Below are 12,872 nucleotides of genomic sequence, written 5' to 3'. Positions count from 1 at the left end.
CTTTTCTCAAGTCTGCTTTTCTACTACAAAAGCACCAACATGTTAAAACAATCTTCCTAGGGAAGATATTGGTTACTCTTATCTCTGTTTTCTCCAACTAAAACTATATCCTTTTTCAGACAGACAGACCAAGTATAAAATATAGGCTTTTCAGAACTTCTGGTTAAGTTTTATTTTTTAACAATGAAGTCAGTTTCATGAGGAACTGGTTCTTTCCTAGCAGTTCTGAGGGGCCTCAGCTTTTGAACAGGTTAGTTATGGAGAAGAGTAGCAGCACGAGGCAGTGCAAAATATAGGTGGAGTCACAATGAAAATGTAATTAAATTCATATTCTATGTAAATAATGCATAGTCCCCAGACATTGGATAATTTCCCCTCCTGCCATATTAAAAATAACAACCTGACATTACAACTTTGAAAAATGTTTTATAATTGAATGAAACAGATTTTAACAAGTGAATTTCTTTTCCATTCTGTTATTTTTTAAATAATATATTACAGAATTTTTACAAAATAAGTTCAATTATCTTTCTACATAGTAACTGCTGCAAGGAGAGTCTATGCTTCCTATTAGATGGTAGACAGAGTTTCTTCTGTAGAAGAATAGTTAATTAAGTGCTGGGATTTCATCTCAATGCCCAAAATTTGACATTTCAGGAATAAATGGGACAGAATTTAAGTCCATTTAGAAATCATTGTTTGATTGTCACTGTATGTATGGGCAAGTATTACATCCAATATTTGGGTTTCTTTTAAGATAAAATATTCAATTGCTCAATTAGAAATTAGTGTGATTCGTAACTGTGATTATTACTACTCATATATTACTTAGATTTTAATAATGGTTTTTAGTATTTAAAATTATATATAGTATATTTTATTATTTAAAACTAATCAATGAAATATTGAAAAAATTAACCTAACTCTATTAGTGGTCAATTCCTTGCTTATCCACTTTGAGGTTTATTTTTCCTTTTAGACACTTCTCTTTGTATGCATGTTTCTGTTTTTCTTTTCTTTCAAATGTATCATAATCATCATCTAAAAATCCAGTAGCAACTTTCGAGAGACACTGGAGCATCTTAGGCACTCAAGGGAGGATGCTTAAGGGTCTAGACTCTAGACTGACAATTTATCATTTTTTTTAGGTGAGGATGATAGATTTCTACTTGGAGCAATGATGGTGAAGCTTTTGGACTCAGCATGTTCACAGATGTGGTAAATGTCTGACTTTAAACTGTTGGCGTGTCTCACACTCATTCATACACACACAAAAGAGAAACAATTCTCTCCCTTCTAGCCCATCCTGAACAAGAGCATTCAGTGGCAGCACTAAGACAGGGCCTGAAGAAGAGGCCTGGGCCTCGATTTTAGTCCAGCGCCACTGCTGTCACTCAAAAGGACTGCCTCACGCCATTTTACAAGGCATAATGTGAGCCTTGGGAAACAGTGAAATTGGCATGCAGTTCAGTGCTCCCCAGTATCTGCCATGCACCACTTAACTTCAGGCGATGTTCCCTTCCTGTAGACAGGCCCTGTGGCCTACTGGAGTCTGTTCCGGGTCACATGAGGCCTTTATTCTTAAAACTTTCAGAAAATGGTCTTCCCAAGCCTCTGCAGCCTCCAAAAATCACATAAAAGCACACTTCACTCTTATGTGATTTTGGGAGGTTGCTAAGGATGCACAAAGACATGGCTCCTCATGTGATGTCTGGAGGGACCAGAGGCTGTGAAAGAGCATACCCCACTCTCGTGTGGCCTCCACCATCTCCAAAATAGCACAAGAACAGGCTATACTTTTGATAATAGCTGCTGCCTTCATGTCCTGAATAAATTATAATAAAATGGTTTCCTGTCTCGGTCTATTTCATTGTTAAAACATGCATACCAAGACACGAGCCTAGAGACAGATTTAGCCTTCAGCCAGGTGTTGGCGAATGTTGAAATATCACCTCAAATGTCATGGCATATCACCTTTGACACGTGTCATAGATTCACCACCACTGACTTAAAGTCTGCCATTCTCTTTCTTGCCCTTCTAAAAGCCAGGCTTACACACTGCTGGGACTTACAAACCAGAGAGCAATGATGACCCGTTTCCAAAATCTTGCATTTTTTAAAAAACCTTGGGGATGGGGGAGTGGAGTGGGGGTGGCAAGGAAGGTGACTATGTGGTGGGACATATTAAAAATGGATAACGTTATATATAAGACAGGTAGAATATTTCCCTCCCTGTCCCCCTCCCGACATCAATGCAAAATTGCCATGGAAGCCTGAGGCTCATTCTGACTCACCTTTCTAATATAAAACTTTATTCTTGTGTACACTTGAACAAGGCTAATACAAACAGAGCTCTTCTGCCATATGCAGGAAGAAAGAGCTTGGAAAAAGGTAATTCCCTGCAGGCAGAAGAATTAAACATCGTTTTACTCCCCACTTCTCTGCTCTCAGTCATCTGATTTTCCGAAGTTGTGTTTCTCAGAAGCAGATTCTGCCAGGGATTCCCAAAATTGTTCACAGGAAGAACACAATAAAGTCTTAAGCAATAGAGGGTAATGATATACTTATTACTGAAACAATTGTTTAAAAATATATTCCAATGGGATTTATTGATTAAAAAGTTTTGTGTATGGGAAGAAGGGAACCACGATATGCAAAATGAGAGGAAAGAGATGGTAATTGGCACGTTTGTAGGTTTGCAAATATCAGAAGTTGCTTATTTAGATATCTTTTTCTTGCTTTTTGGTTATTCTTCACCTTTTCTTTTACTGTTTATAACTTATTTCTTTTTATATTTTTTTGTGTTTCTACAATTTTTTAAAATCTTTATAAAAAAATTTAAACAAGAATTATTTATATACAATATATCTATATACTACTAAAACTCTTGGGCCTGTATTGGAAAGTATAGGGCAACAATTGTTGAACCAAGGTAACTCAAATAAGCTTACAGAAGAACACTAGGATACCCATGTGAATGAAATTTGTGAAAGATCAATGGCATCGTGCCTTCCAATCACGCTTCATAAAAACCTATAGGCTGCATGGCACAAGGGAAGATGGGAGGGCTATATCCACACTTTGTGGATATGGATCCAATCAGCTGGTGGCAAGGCCCAACAGGCAAGCAGGAATTGGCTGCTTTGGACAAGTCAATGGGAAGCCAGCAGGAAATCAGAAGTCATTCTCACTGCTGTTTTGTCCATAGTGTGGTCATTCCATTGTTCCCCTCTCCTCAGCAACATATCTTACCAAAATCAGACTGGTGGACCAATTTCACTGGTCAGCCAAGGAGTCATTTTCAATGCTCCCTGCCAGCTTCCCACAAGCAAAGTCAGTGGGGAAGCCAGCAGGAAGATGGAAATCGCTCCTGCTCCCACTGCTGCATCCAAATGGCTGGCAACAAGGCTCCATGAGTGAACAACGATTGGCTGCTTTGGAACAGAGGCTGAAATATGAATTCTCTTAGGGGCAGTGGGCATGGACAGAAGGATGAGGGTTCAGCTGGGATGCCTAAGAAGTAGGGGGTGTTCTCTTGCTCTCCGGAGAGAAGCATCCTTTGGGGTCATGCTGGAATGGACATAGGGAGTGGCGTTTTCTTTATGGTCCACAACTCCCTGTTCCCCCTCCTTTCAGCAAAGTGGCATGAAGTTCCATAGGTCAGCCAAGGAGGAGGAGGAGGAGGAGGAGTGATTTATTATACTCCCTGCCAGCTTTCCACAAGTCAGTGGGGAAGCCAGCATGAAACTGGAAGTTGCTTATCCTCCCACTCGTTTTTGTCTACCTGTGGTCATCCTGTTTCTCAGGTTAGATAGGAATTTCTAAAAGGTTGCCAAATATGTGTTTGTGTGTTCATTCCAATGAATTTTCAGGTTATACAGAATAAATATTGTTCTTTCTTCATCCTTGGAATCATGTGGGGCAAGTTGTGTGCTTTTCTAGGTGTTATTAGGCCAGGAGAAGAAAGAGATGAAGAAATTTGAGGATGGATTCAATTTTATTATTATCCCAAGATATCAAGCATGACTAAAGGATCATCCTTCTGTCAAGGCTCTTAGTTTTGTCTGATTCAGCTATGATGGTTTGTTAAAGAAACCATGGCTTAGCAAGTATAAACCTAACTTATAATTCCCTATCATTAGTTCAGTCTTAATGCTTTGGGCTATAGCATCCATCTCAAACCAGTGCATCAATTGCTATTCTGACTGGAAAGGACATAAGGGGTAGATAGTATAAGGAATGTCTTCCCTATTCCTTGTTGACAATTCCTATGATTGTTTTCAAGTGTAAAAACAACAAAAACAATCAGGCTGATTAAATTTTCCAAGATCGTTGGCTGTTTCTTTTCCAGGAGTGATTACTATAATCATTCATTTATAACTTTATGTGCAGAATATATTTTTTACAACATTGGTGCCTACACTAAGAAGCTTACAATTGTTGAATTGAAAGAATTAATGCGTGTTGAAAAATATTTACACTTATTCTTTCTCCCTAGAATGTACATTTTGGGGTTTATTTGGGGGCTTGTCAATCCAAGCAGGTATTTTTAAAAAGCCATAAAAGCTGCAACTGGTAAAACATAGCTCATTCTACCAATAAAATACCCAGAAAACTTTGATGGCAACTATCAAATGGTTATACAATTTAGACTAGTAGTAATATACTGGCCAAAACAAAGACCATCAAATATTAGCTAAGCACTCAAGAAGCTGGTTCTCTTTAGACAATAAGTTGAAGGATCAAAGAGACAAAGTATCCATTATCCTTCCTATCCACTCCTGCCAAATATTCTAATTGATGAGCTGGCAATCTGGACGGATGGCCGGAAGGCAAGGCTTTTCAATGTGCAGGGAGACGATTCATAAGTGAGTTTCGGGAGATTTCACGGTAAGCATTTCGCAGCAGCACATAAGGGAAGCAGGTTTCCAGCATATCAACGGTCAAGAAGGATGACTCTTCCACAAGCTGAAAAAGATACATAAAACCAGAAATAAGCAGAAAAATAATTTACTGGGTTATAAGACTGTCACCTGACCAACAGGTTAGGATCAAGCATCCCGCCTGATAAAATATCCGGATTCTATTCTGGACTCCAGAAAGAGCCACGTTATCCTTTGTAAACAAAATACGTATCACATTCACATTCAGAGTTTGTATCCTAAAGAAGGCAAATTCATTTGCTTTATGAGAGGTGAAGATGTGGCACTGTTAAAAATATTGTTTCAGAACTGCAAAATCTGTTGGGACTACAGACACCAAACAAAGTCCATCTCAAACAACTGCAACCTCTTGTCAATTCTACAGTCTTGGCGGATTGTGAAATGTATTCTCGATTCCTTGTTTCTATGACAATTCCACAGCTTCAAGGGCTGTTTTGTGTGTTGTATTTTTAAATAAAATATCTATTTGATCTTTTTCTGAAAGTATCTAGGGAATGAGATTCTATTTCTTTGGCTGTTGATGTTGGCTGGGTGTGATAGAGTCTGCAGTGTTCTTTCTCCACCATGGACACAACAGAAATTAGTATACTGTTGATCTGTCCAGCACATCTGATGATCAGCGGGAGTTTCTGTAGCAATGGGGCCCTGCCAAAGATGATGCTGATGAAGCAGCTATACCTCTTCTCCAATTGGGATAATGAGTGAATGCCAGGCTGGGCTAACTCATTCACACACTCCAGGGAGAAATATTTGCATTTAAATTGCTTTGCTGCAGAAGCTATGTGGCCAGTGAAGAATATCAAATCCCACCCAGGAAGCCAGGGCCTCACCTGGCTGAGCCATCTCCTCCCATCAGCAAGAAAATCAATAACTATTTCCTGCTGCCGAGGGAGCCCCTAATGGAGATGTATCACCGGAGCTGCTAGAAGGACCACTTTGTCATCTTTTCCAGCCAGGGCAGCTCTTTTTATCAACTCAAGATATCCAGCCCAGTAACAGTAATTCCCCACCCGCCCACTTGCCCAAGAAGGAGTAACATTTGTGGTCTCTATCATTGTCACTCTTTGCTGCTGCCTATCCTGGAGGAGATGTTAGTACAACCCCCCTCGCCCCCCCAAAAAAAAACTAAGACAAAAGATGCACATTAAGTATTGACCAGTTCCTCTTGTTTGTAAGCGAAAAGATCTGACATCTAACAATTTCCTCATAACGTAAGTCATGTCATGTAGCTCGGCTTATTTGCCGCAGATTTTGTGCTACTTTACGACAATGGTAAATCTTTTCTTTAAAATGGGGCAGACATCTGTGGTGCAACGGTTTTCATTACAGATAGTCCTTGACTTACGATTGGTCGCTTAGCAACCATTCAAAGTTACGACAAACCGCACCCCACGCCAAAAGGTTCTTATGACCAATTCTGAAGTTCCAACAAGTGGGGATGGGACTCAGTCACACCACCACATTTTTTGGCACTTAGCAATTGGCCTGAATTTATGGCCATTTGGAGAGTCTCACAGTCATGTGTGTGTTATTTATGATTTTTTTTTCCAGTTTCCGAGGGTGCAGGGAACCCACCCATGGTGTACAATAAATCTGCTGAACAACCACAGCATTCACTTAATAATCACTGCAAAAAAAGTCATAAAATTGGATCGGGTCATATGATGATCCAGTTTATAACCATTATTATTTAGGACTGTAGGCTCAGTTAAGGTCATAAGTCAAAGACAAGTGCACTTTGTGCATCTCTTTATGGTGACCGAATTCAGCTATACCCAATGGCCTAGGGGACTCTCCTTCAAATTTCTTTCCAAAGTAGGTTTTCCCAAGTACAATGACTTTTATTCATCACTCATTTTATGGCCGCTGATCAAGACTGTACAGTTCATAAAGAGCTACAACACTTAAAGACCTCTCTAAATCAATAATGCAGTTTAACACAGAACAATATCAAATATCAAATTCATAAAATTATCTAAAATATTAGGAAAAAAGAATCAAAGAAAAAACTCTCTAAAATTCTTAAGACTAAATTACTAAACAAATGAAATACTAAAATCCTAATATACCAAACTACTGAAATGCCAAAATGCTATACTAACACACTGCTAAATTATTAAAACATTTAAGGTATAACCAGATTTATCAGCCAGACAATCTGTCTCTTTATTACTGTTACAGGCCAATGTCAATTATTTAAACGTCCATGAAAACAATACATAAAGCAATAATTCTTATCTGTCTTGATTTATGATCCTCCTGAAAGCAGCAGTATCTGGCAGGCTGCCAAACAAAATTAGGCTTCTTCCCCTGCCATATTAAAATCTTTATCTTCAAGTAGATAATGTACATATAATATATTGAATACAAATGGGATGTTTTGTATTAGGAGGCTGTTATCTAGATTCAGCGAATAACCCTATAAAGGAGAGATTAGAATATGGACTAGCTTTTTTAATATAACATTCCCAAATGAGCAGAGTCTTTCATGGATCAAGAAGTTCTTGTATCTTTCCTCAGAGATTACTAAAGGAAGAAAGTTGAAAGTTGAAAGTCGAAAACAACTTGATGGCACAAAATTAATCAACCAGTTAATCGGCAGTCCTCTGGTCCTTAAATTTGGAGCATGCATATTACCATGCTAGCTTTCAATGTGGGTGCCACCAGCAAGCAAAGGAAGAGCCTAGAAAGTGATCTGATCAGCACAGACATTTCTCAACAATATTTTTCATGATTATTAATGTCCTCTAAAAGTTTCACAGCTTTTCTAAGAGTTCCAGAAAGACGACACTTTCACAGGCAAGTTACAAAAGGAAAGGAAGAGGAAAAATAAACAATCCATGGTGAATTTGATGATATTTCTTAGAATAATGTTAGTTATTAATAAAATAAATAACCTGGTTTTGAATGTTAACCAAACAAAGGAAATCATTGTAGATTTTAGAAAGAGCCAGCATAGTCATGCTCCACTTTGTATCAAGGCTACAGCTATGGAGATGGTCAAGTATCTGGGGTGCAGATAACTAACAATCTGACTTGGTCTCTTCATACATTATCTTTAGTGAAAAGTGCAAACCAGCATTTAATTTCCTGCATCAAATGAGGAGAGCACAACTTTCTCCTTCTATCCTGGTCACTTTTTACAGAGGCACGATTGAGAGCGTTTAACTGCATCATTGTTTGGTTTGGTGGCAGCAGTGCCTCAAATAGAAGGTCCATGCAGAGAGTGGTGAGGACAGCTGAGATGATTATAGGAAGTTTGCTTCCTGTTATTCAAGAAACTGCTTATAAGCGCTATGTGCTTAGAGCCCGAAGTGCTGTTAGAGATCCCATGCATCCACTTCACGGTCTGTTCTGTTGCTCCCCTCTGGAAGAGGTTTCGAAGTATTTCTAGCAGGACTACCAGATTCTGTAACAGCTTTGTTCCCTATGCCATCCGTCTGATAAACTCACAAGATTTGTTTTTCTCGCCATGTATATGTATACATCAGAACTAGACTGTGGTGTTTCTCTGTGTCATATATGTGTTGTGGATATATGCATAATGGTTATCTTTTGAGAGTTGAATGCAATGAAATTTCATTTTAATATATGTTGATTAATGAAGATTTAACATGACAATTCTATTCTATTCTATTCTATTCTATTCTATTCTATTCTATTCTATTCTATTCCATTCCATTCCATTCCACTCCACTCCATTCCATTCTGTTGGATCAGACTTTACTCCTGGTTTCTACAAACTTGTGCTTTTAGCAGAGATAGGGACTGTCTGGCCTGCCAGCTACTACACCTCAAACAGCATCATTCACCGCTGTTTGTATTGCTTTTATTGCTGGGAGATGGTTGAACACATTTTGCAGGTCACAAGTTACTCACTTCTACCTTAGAAGTTTTTATTTCTGTCTCCAGGTATTACCTCGGGAAAAAAAGATAAAGCAATATAATCTGATTCTCATTTATTTGAAGCACAATGTAAAAGAAACACACATCTAATAGCCTAACCTTTAAGACACTCACCAAGTACAGGAGCAATGAGATGGACTCCCAGTTCTTGGCTTTCATCCGGTCAACTTCTTGCCCACCCTGTGAGATGCTAGCAGAAGCCAGCTATGGAGACAAAGGAAAGATAACAGAACTTGAGCCAGTTTCCCCATGATAACAAAAACTAAAACTATGAGGTTTAAGTGAAATGATTAAAATGTAAACTGCAGGTCTAAACTCTTTTCCAAAAGAGAGTACTGGTCAATTTGAGACACTTATTAGACCTCACAGAACAAGACATTGAAATTATTTTGGTGGGCTACAAAATGCACTCATGCTTAAACAAAAGATAAGCCACCTCCCTGTTTTAAGGACCAAGCATAGCTACAAAGTTTGTCTTTTATTTTCAGATGGAAACCACAGTCTGAAGTGGACATTTTATTTATTTGTAATTTAGATTTATAAAGCTGTCTAACTCAACACTGTCTTTGGGTGGTGCACAGATTAAACATAGTCACAGTACCTAAAACACAAAAGAAATAACATAAAAGTAAATGTAGTGGAGGAACAGACACATAGCCAAAAAGATACTGCACATTAGCTGGGCACACCCCAACCTACCCCAGAGCTTGAGAAAATGTAATAGGTTTTCAGAGATAATTTAAAAGCTTGTGTGGGTTGGAAGAGTTTAAATGTCTGAGCATTCCAAAGAGCAGGTATGTTTCCTATGTCCCATCATATTAAGTTGCTTAATGGGTGAGACATAATCTGCGCCTGTTGTGTTGGATTTTATATGCTTACAGAAATACAGAAATGATAGGACAAAGCTGGTCCCAGGAAGATAACCAGGTCATGAATGGTTTCATAAGTGATAATAAGCATCCTGAGTTGCATTCAGCAGTTAACTGATAACTAATGCAGCTGGAGTAGTGGAAGTGTTACATGGGCATACCAAAAGTCACCTCTAACTGCTCATGCTTCCGTGGACCTTCAGCATACTGATGATGCCTGACCTCCTGTCATTTCTTGACCTGACCTAGCAATTTCATGTAGAGGTTGAATAGAGCCCTGAGGCAACCTACAAATCACAGGCTCAGGCTGGACCTCTCTCCACTTGCCAACACCAAATGGAAGCAGGACAATCACAGCAGAACCATAACTCTCATCCCCATTCTTCTAGTCCAGAAGAATGATAAGATTGATACACTGACTAAGAGTTCAAGAAGAATGAAGACAATTGTTATCATCCCCATCCTGACTTTATTACCAAGGGGATTCCACACTGTGTCTGTACTGTGTTTTGGCCTGAAAACTGACTGAAATGGTCCATATTATCTGTCTCCTCAGGGGCCCTCTGAAGCTGTGGTCTGACCCCTTTCTTAACAACCTTCCTCAAAAACAGAATGCTAGATTGGATGAAAATTATCCAGAACCTATTGGATCAAGTGACAGCTTCTTGAAGACGAGGCACGCCACTGATCCTTCAAGGCCAGCAAAACCACCCTCTCTTTCAAGGGTGAATTTACCATCATATGCAGCCAGCTACTTGTCACCTCCTATGAAGCCTTAAACAAGCAACACGGATCTAATAAGCATGTAATTGGATTAACAATCATGAAGATCATTTCCAACTCCTCAAGAATCCCAGAATGAACAATTCTTCATTAACAGGATAAGACTGTATCTTGGCCAGTTTGTCAGGACCTGTCCAGTTGGAATCTAACTCAGGGTGGAACCAAGTGACTTTTTCCATCAGATGCTATGGAACAGCACAAAGATAGTGTTGAAGGACATATTCAGCGACTGTTAGTAAAATATGAGGAGGAAAACAGGAATGCATGAGAAAGAACCTCAAGATTATCTGAGCTTGGCACTCTTTGATATAAGATGAGGAAGAGGAAATGCTGTCAGGCTTTCTGTTATTACATCTATAAGTAGAAATTTAATATTTCTGATGATGATGTTTTCAAACTTCAGATCATGTCACAGTTGCCCCACATATGCCATGTGACCACTGGTGTGTATTAAGTCCTCAGTTCCCTGGGTCAGGTCCATGTGGAATTTGAGCTGCATCAAATTCTGTCCCATGAAGACAAGCAAAGTCTCCCAGAACTATCAATCTTGGGTAGTGGCTTAGTTCAATGACAGAATTAAACAGCTTAAGCAGGAATATTGCTGGGTAGCAGGAAGGACAGTACAGCAGCAACAAATTCAATTGCTCCCTTGAGCTCAACTTCAGGTTCATGGTTTTATATCTATTATCTACAGCTCAAATGCTCTGAAAGCCACTAGGACAGGGTCTTCAAACTTGACAGCTTTAAGACTTGTGGACCAACTCCCAGAATTCCTCCTCCAGTCATGTTAGCTCAGGAATTCTGGGAGTTGAAGTCCACAAGTCTTAAACTTGCCAAGTTTGAAGACCCTTGCACTAGGGCTTCCTAGATAAGCGTTCTTTCTCCTCAGCGTTACTCTTCCCAAACTGCTTTTGTTTCTCCTGGGGAAGAAGATAAGATCCATTTCTCTTCCTCTCCTAGAAAGGACAAACCTCCATGGGAAAGGCAGGAAAGTCTCTCATATTATCCCTATCCTGGGCTCTGTGAAACATTTTCCCTCTGCCAATGCTAAACCTGCTAGTGTTTATTTGTTTGTTTGTTTGTTTATATTCTGCCTTTATTTTTACACATAACTCAACTTGGCGAACATATCCAACACACCTTCCTCCACCTATTTTCTCCAAATGATAACCTTGTGAGGTGAGTTGGGCTGAGAGAGTTACTGGCCCAAAGTTACCTAACTAGCTGTTTTTCATGGTTTTACAAATAGCTTTGAAAGCCAGAAGGACTGCCCAGCAACATTCAAACAAGAGGCCAAATGCTCGCTTTCTTACACATAATATTCTCTCCAAAGAGCCTCCCTGTGCGTGTTTTGAATTCCAGGATCCCATTTACGCAACTAAAATCTTTGTCAGACTGACTTCATGGATTGTATTAGCAGTTCTCTGTAGGTAAGGGCTGTCTTCCATTATTTCAAATTAATTCCCTTTAACATTTGAGAAAATTGACTATATTGAGAGAGTTCCTTTTGGGAGATGGGTAGCTTTATAAATTTAATACATACATAAATTGAAATGCGCATTTCCCATTAAAGCCTTCCTCACATGTAAAGACTGCAAGATGTACTGCTAATCTTATGATTACAAGATTTAGTTAGGTTCCAGAATAACTTACTTTTCGTTTTTTTTTCTAGAGAAATTCTGAAAGGTATCTTCCTTTCCCAACTTGCATCAATAGGATTACACCCACAAAACATTTTTCCACACTATATTACCATCATGTCATCCTGTGCCCATGAGTTACCCTTAAATAAAAATAGTATTTCCCCCCCCACTTTGTTTTTCCTGGCACCAAGGATGGTAAAATCCATTAAAATTTATCCCCATTACTTTGGAAGCAAGTCAGGTGACTAGTAGGAAAGAGATGAAGGATAAGATTAGCAACAAGGACAGTCAATTTCAAGCCTGTCTAGTCTCCCTATCAACTACAAAATGGATCAGGCCTGCCACAGCCATTTTTCCCGTTTCTCAGATTGCCACATGGTGGGGGAGGGTTGAATGTCAGCCCAGATGACAACAACAGACCATCCCGTGGGAACCAAGGTCATCTCAACAGGTGCTGGCCAGAGACTGAGGGGAGTTGCCAAAGGAGATGTCAGGACATCTATTTGAACAATGTGGCCACGAGGAAGGGAATTATCTATTCTTTAACTATAGTGAAACGGCGGGAAATACAGTATTTAGGGCTGGTTTCATTTTCATTCAGGCTGAAATGATGTACTCAATAAAATGGTTCTTTCAGAAAGCTGAGAGTCTCGGAGTGATGAACTGGTTGGGCTCATTAAGTTGGAACCTTGGCATTTCCGTCAAGTAAGAATGAAAGGAAGCATTTC

The 12,872-nt window shown here is 39.2% G+C and overlaps 1 protein-coding gene across 2 annotated transcripts in view; it reads right to left on the bottom strand.

The window, feature by feature from the left end:
* Positions 1–3,978: 3,978 nt before the first annotated feature.
* The window catches only part of NCKAP1L (NCK associated protein 1 like), a 109,614-nt gene continuing 100,720 nt past the window's right edge, over positions 3,979–12,872 (bottom strand). Inside the window, exons 30-31 of one of the 2 annotated variants that reach the window (XM_087925491.1) lie at positions 8,964–9,053; positions 3,979–4,968 (exon numbers count right to left, since the gene is read on the bottom strand). In XM_087925491.1, coding sequence (XP_087781617.1) covers positions 4,843–4,968; positions 8,964–9,053 — 216 coding nt within the window. In that variant the 3' untranslated portion in view covers positions 3,979–4,842. The other variant, XM_087925490.1, reaches the window with a different exon arrangement.

This window comes from Pseudonaja textilis, chromosome 2, assembly GCF_049901715.1.
Source record: "Pseudonaja textilis isolate UNSWEBS1 chromosome 2, rPseTex1.2, whole genome shotgun sequence".
Classification (NCBI taxonomy): domain Eukaryota; kingdom Metazoa; phylum Chordata; class Lepidosauria; order Squamata; family Elapidae; genus Pseudonaja; species Pseudonaja textilis.
Note: the sequence above shows the minus strand (reverse complement) of the source record. Positions and strands in the feature narration are given on the sequence as shown.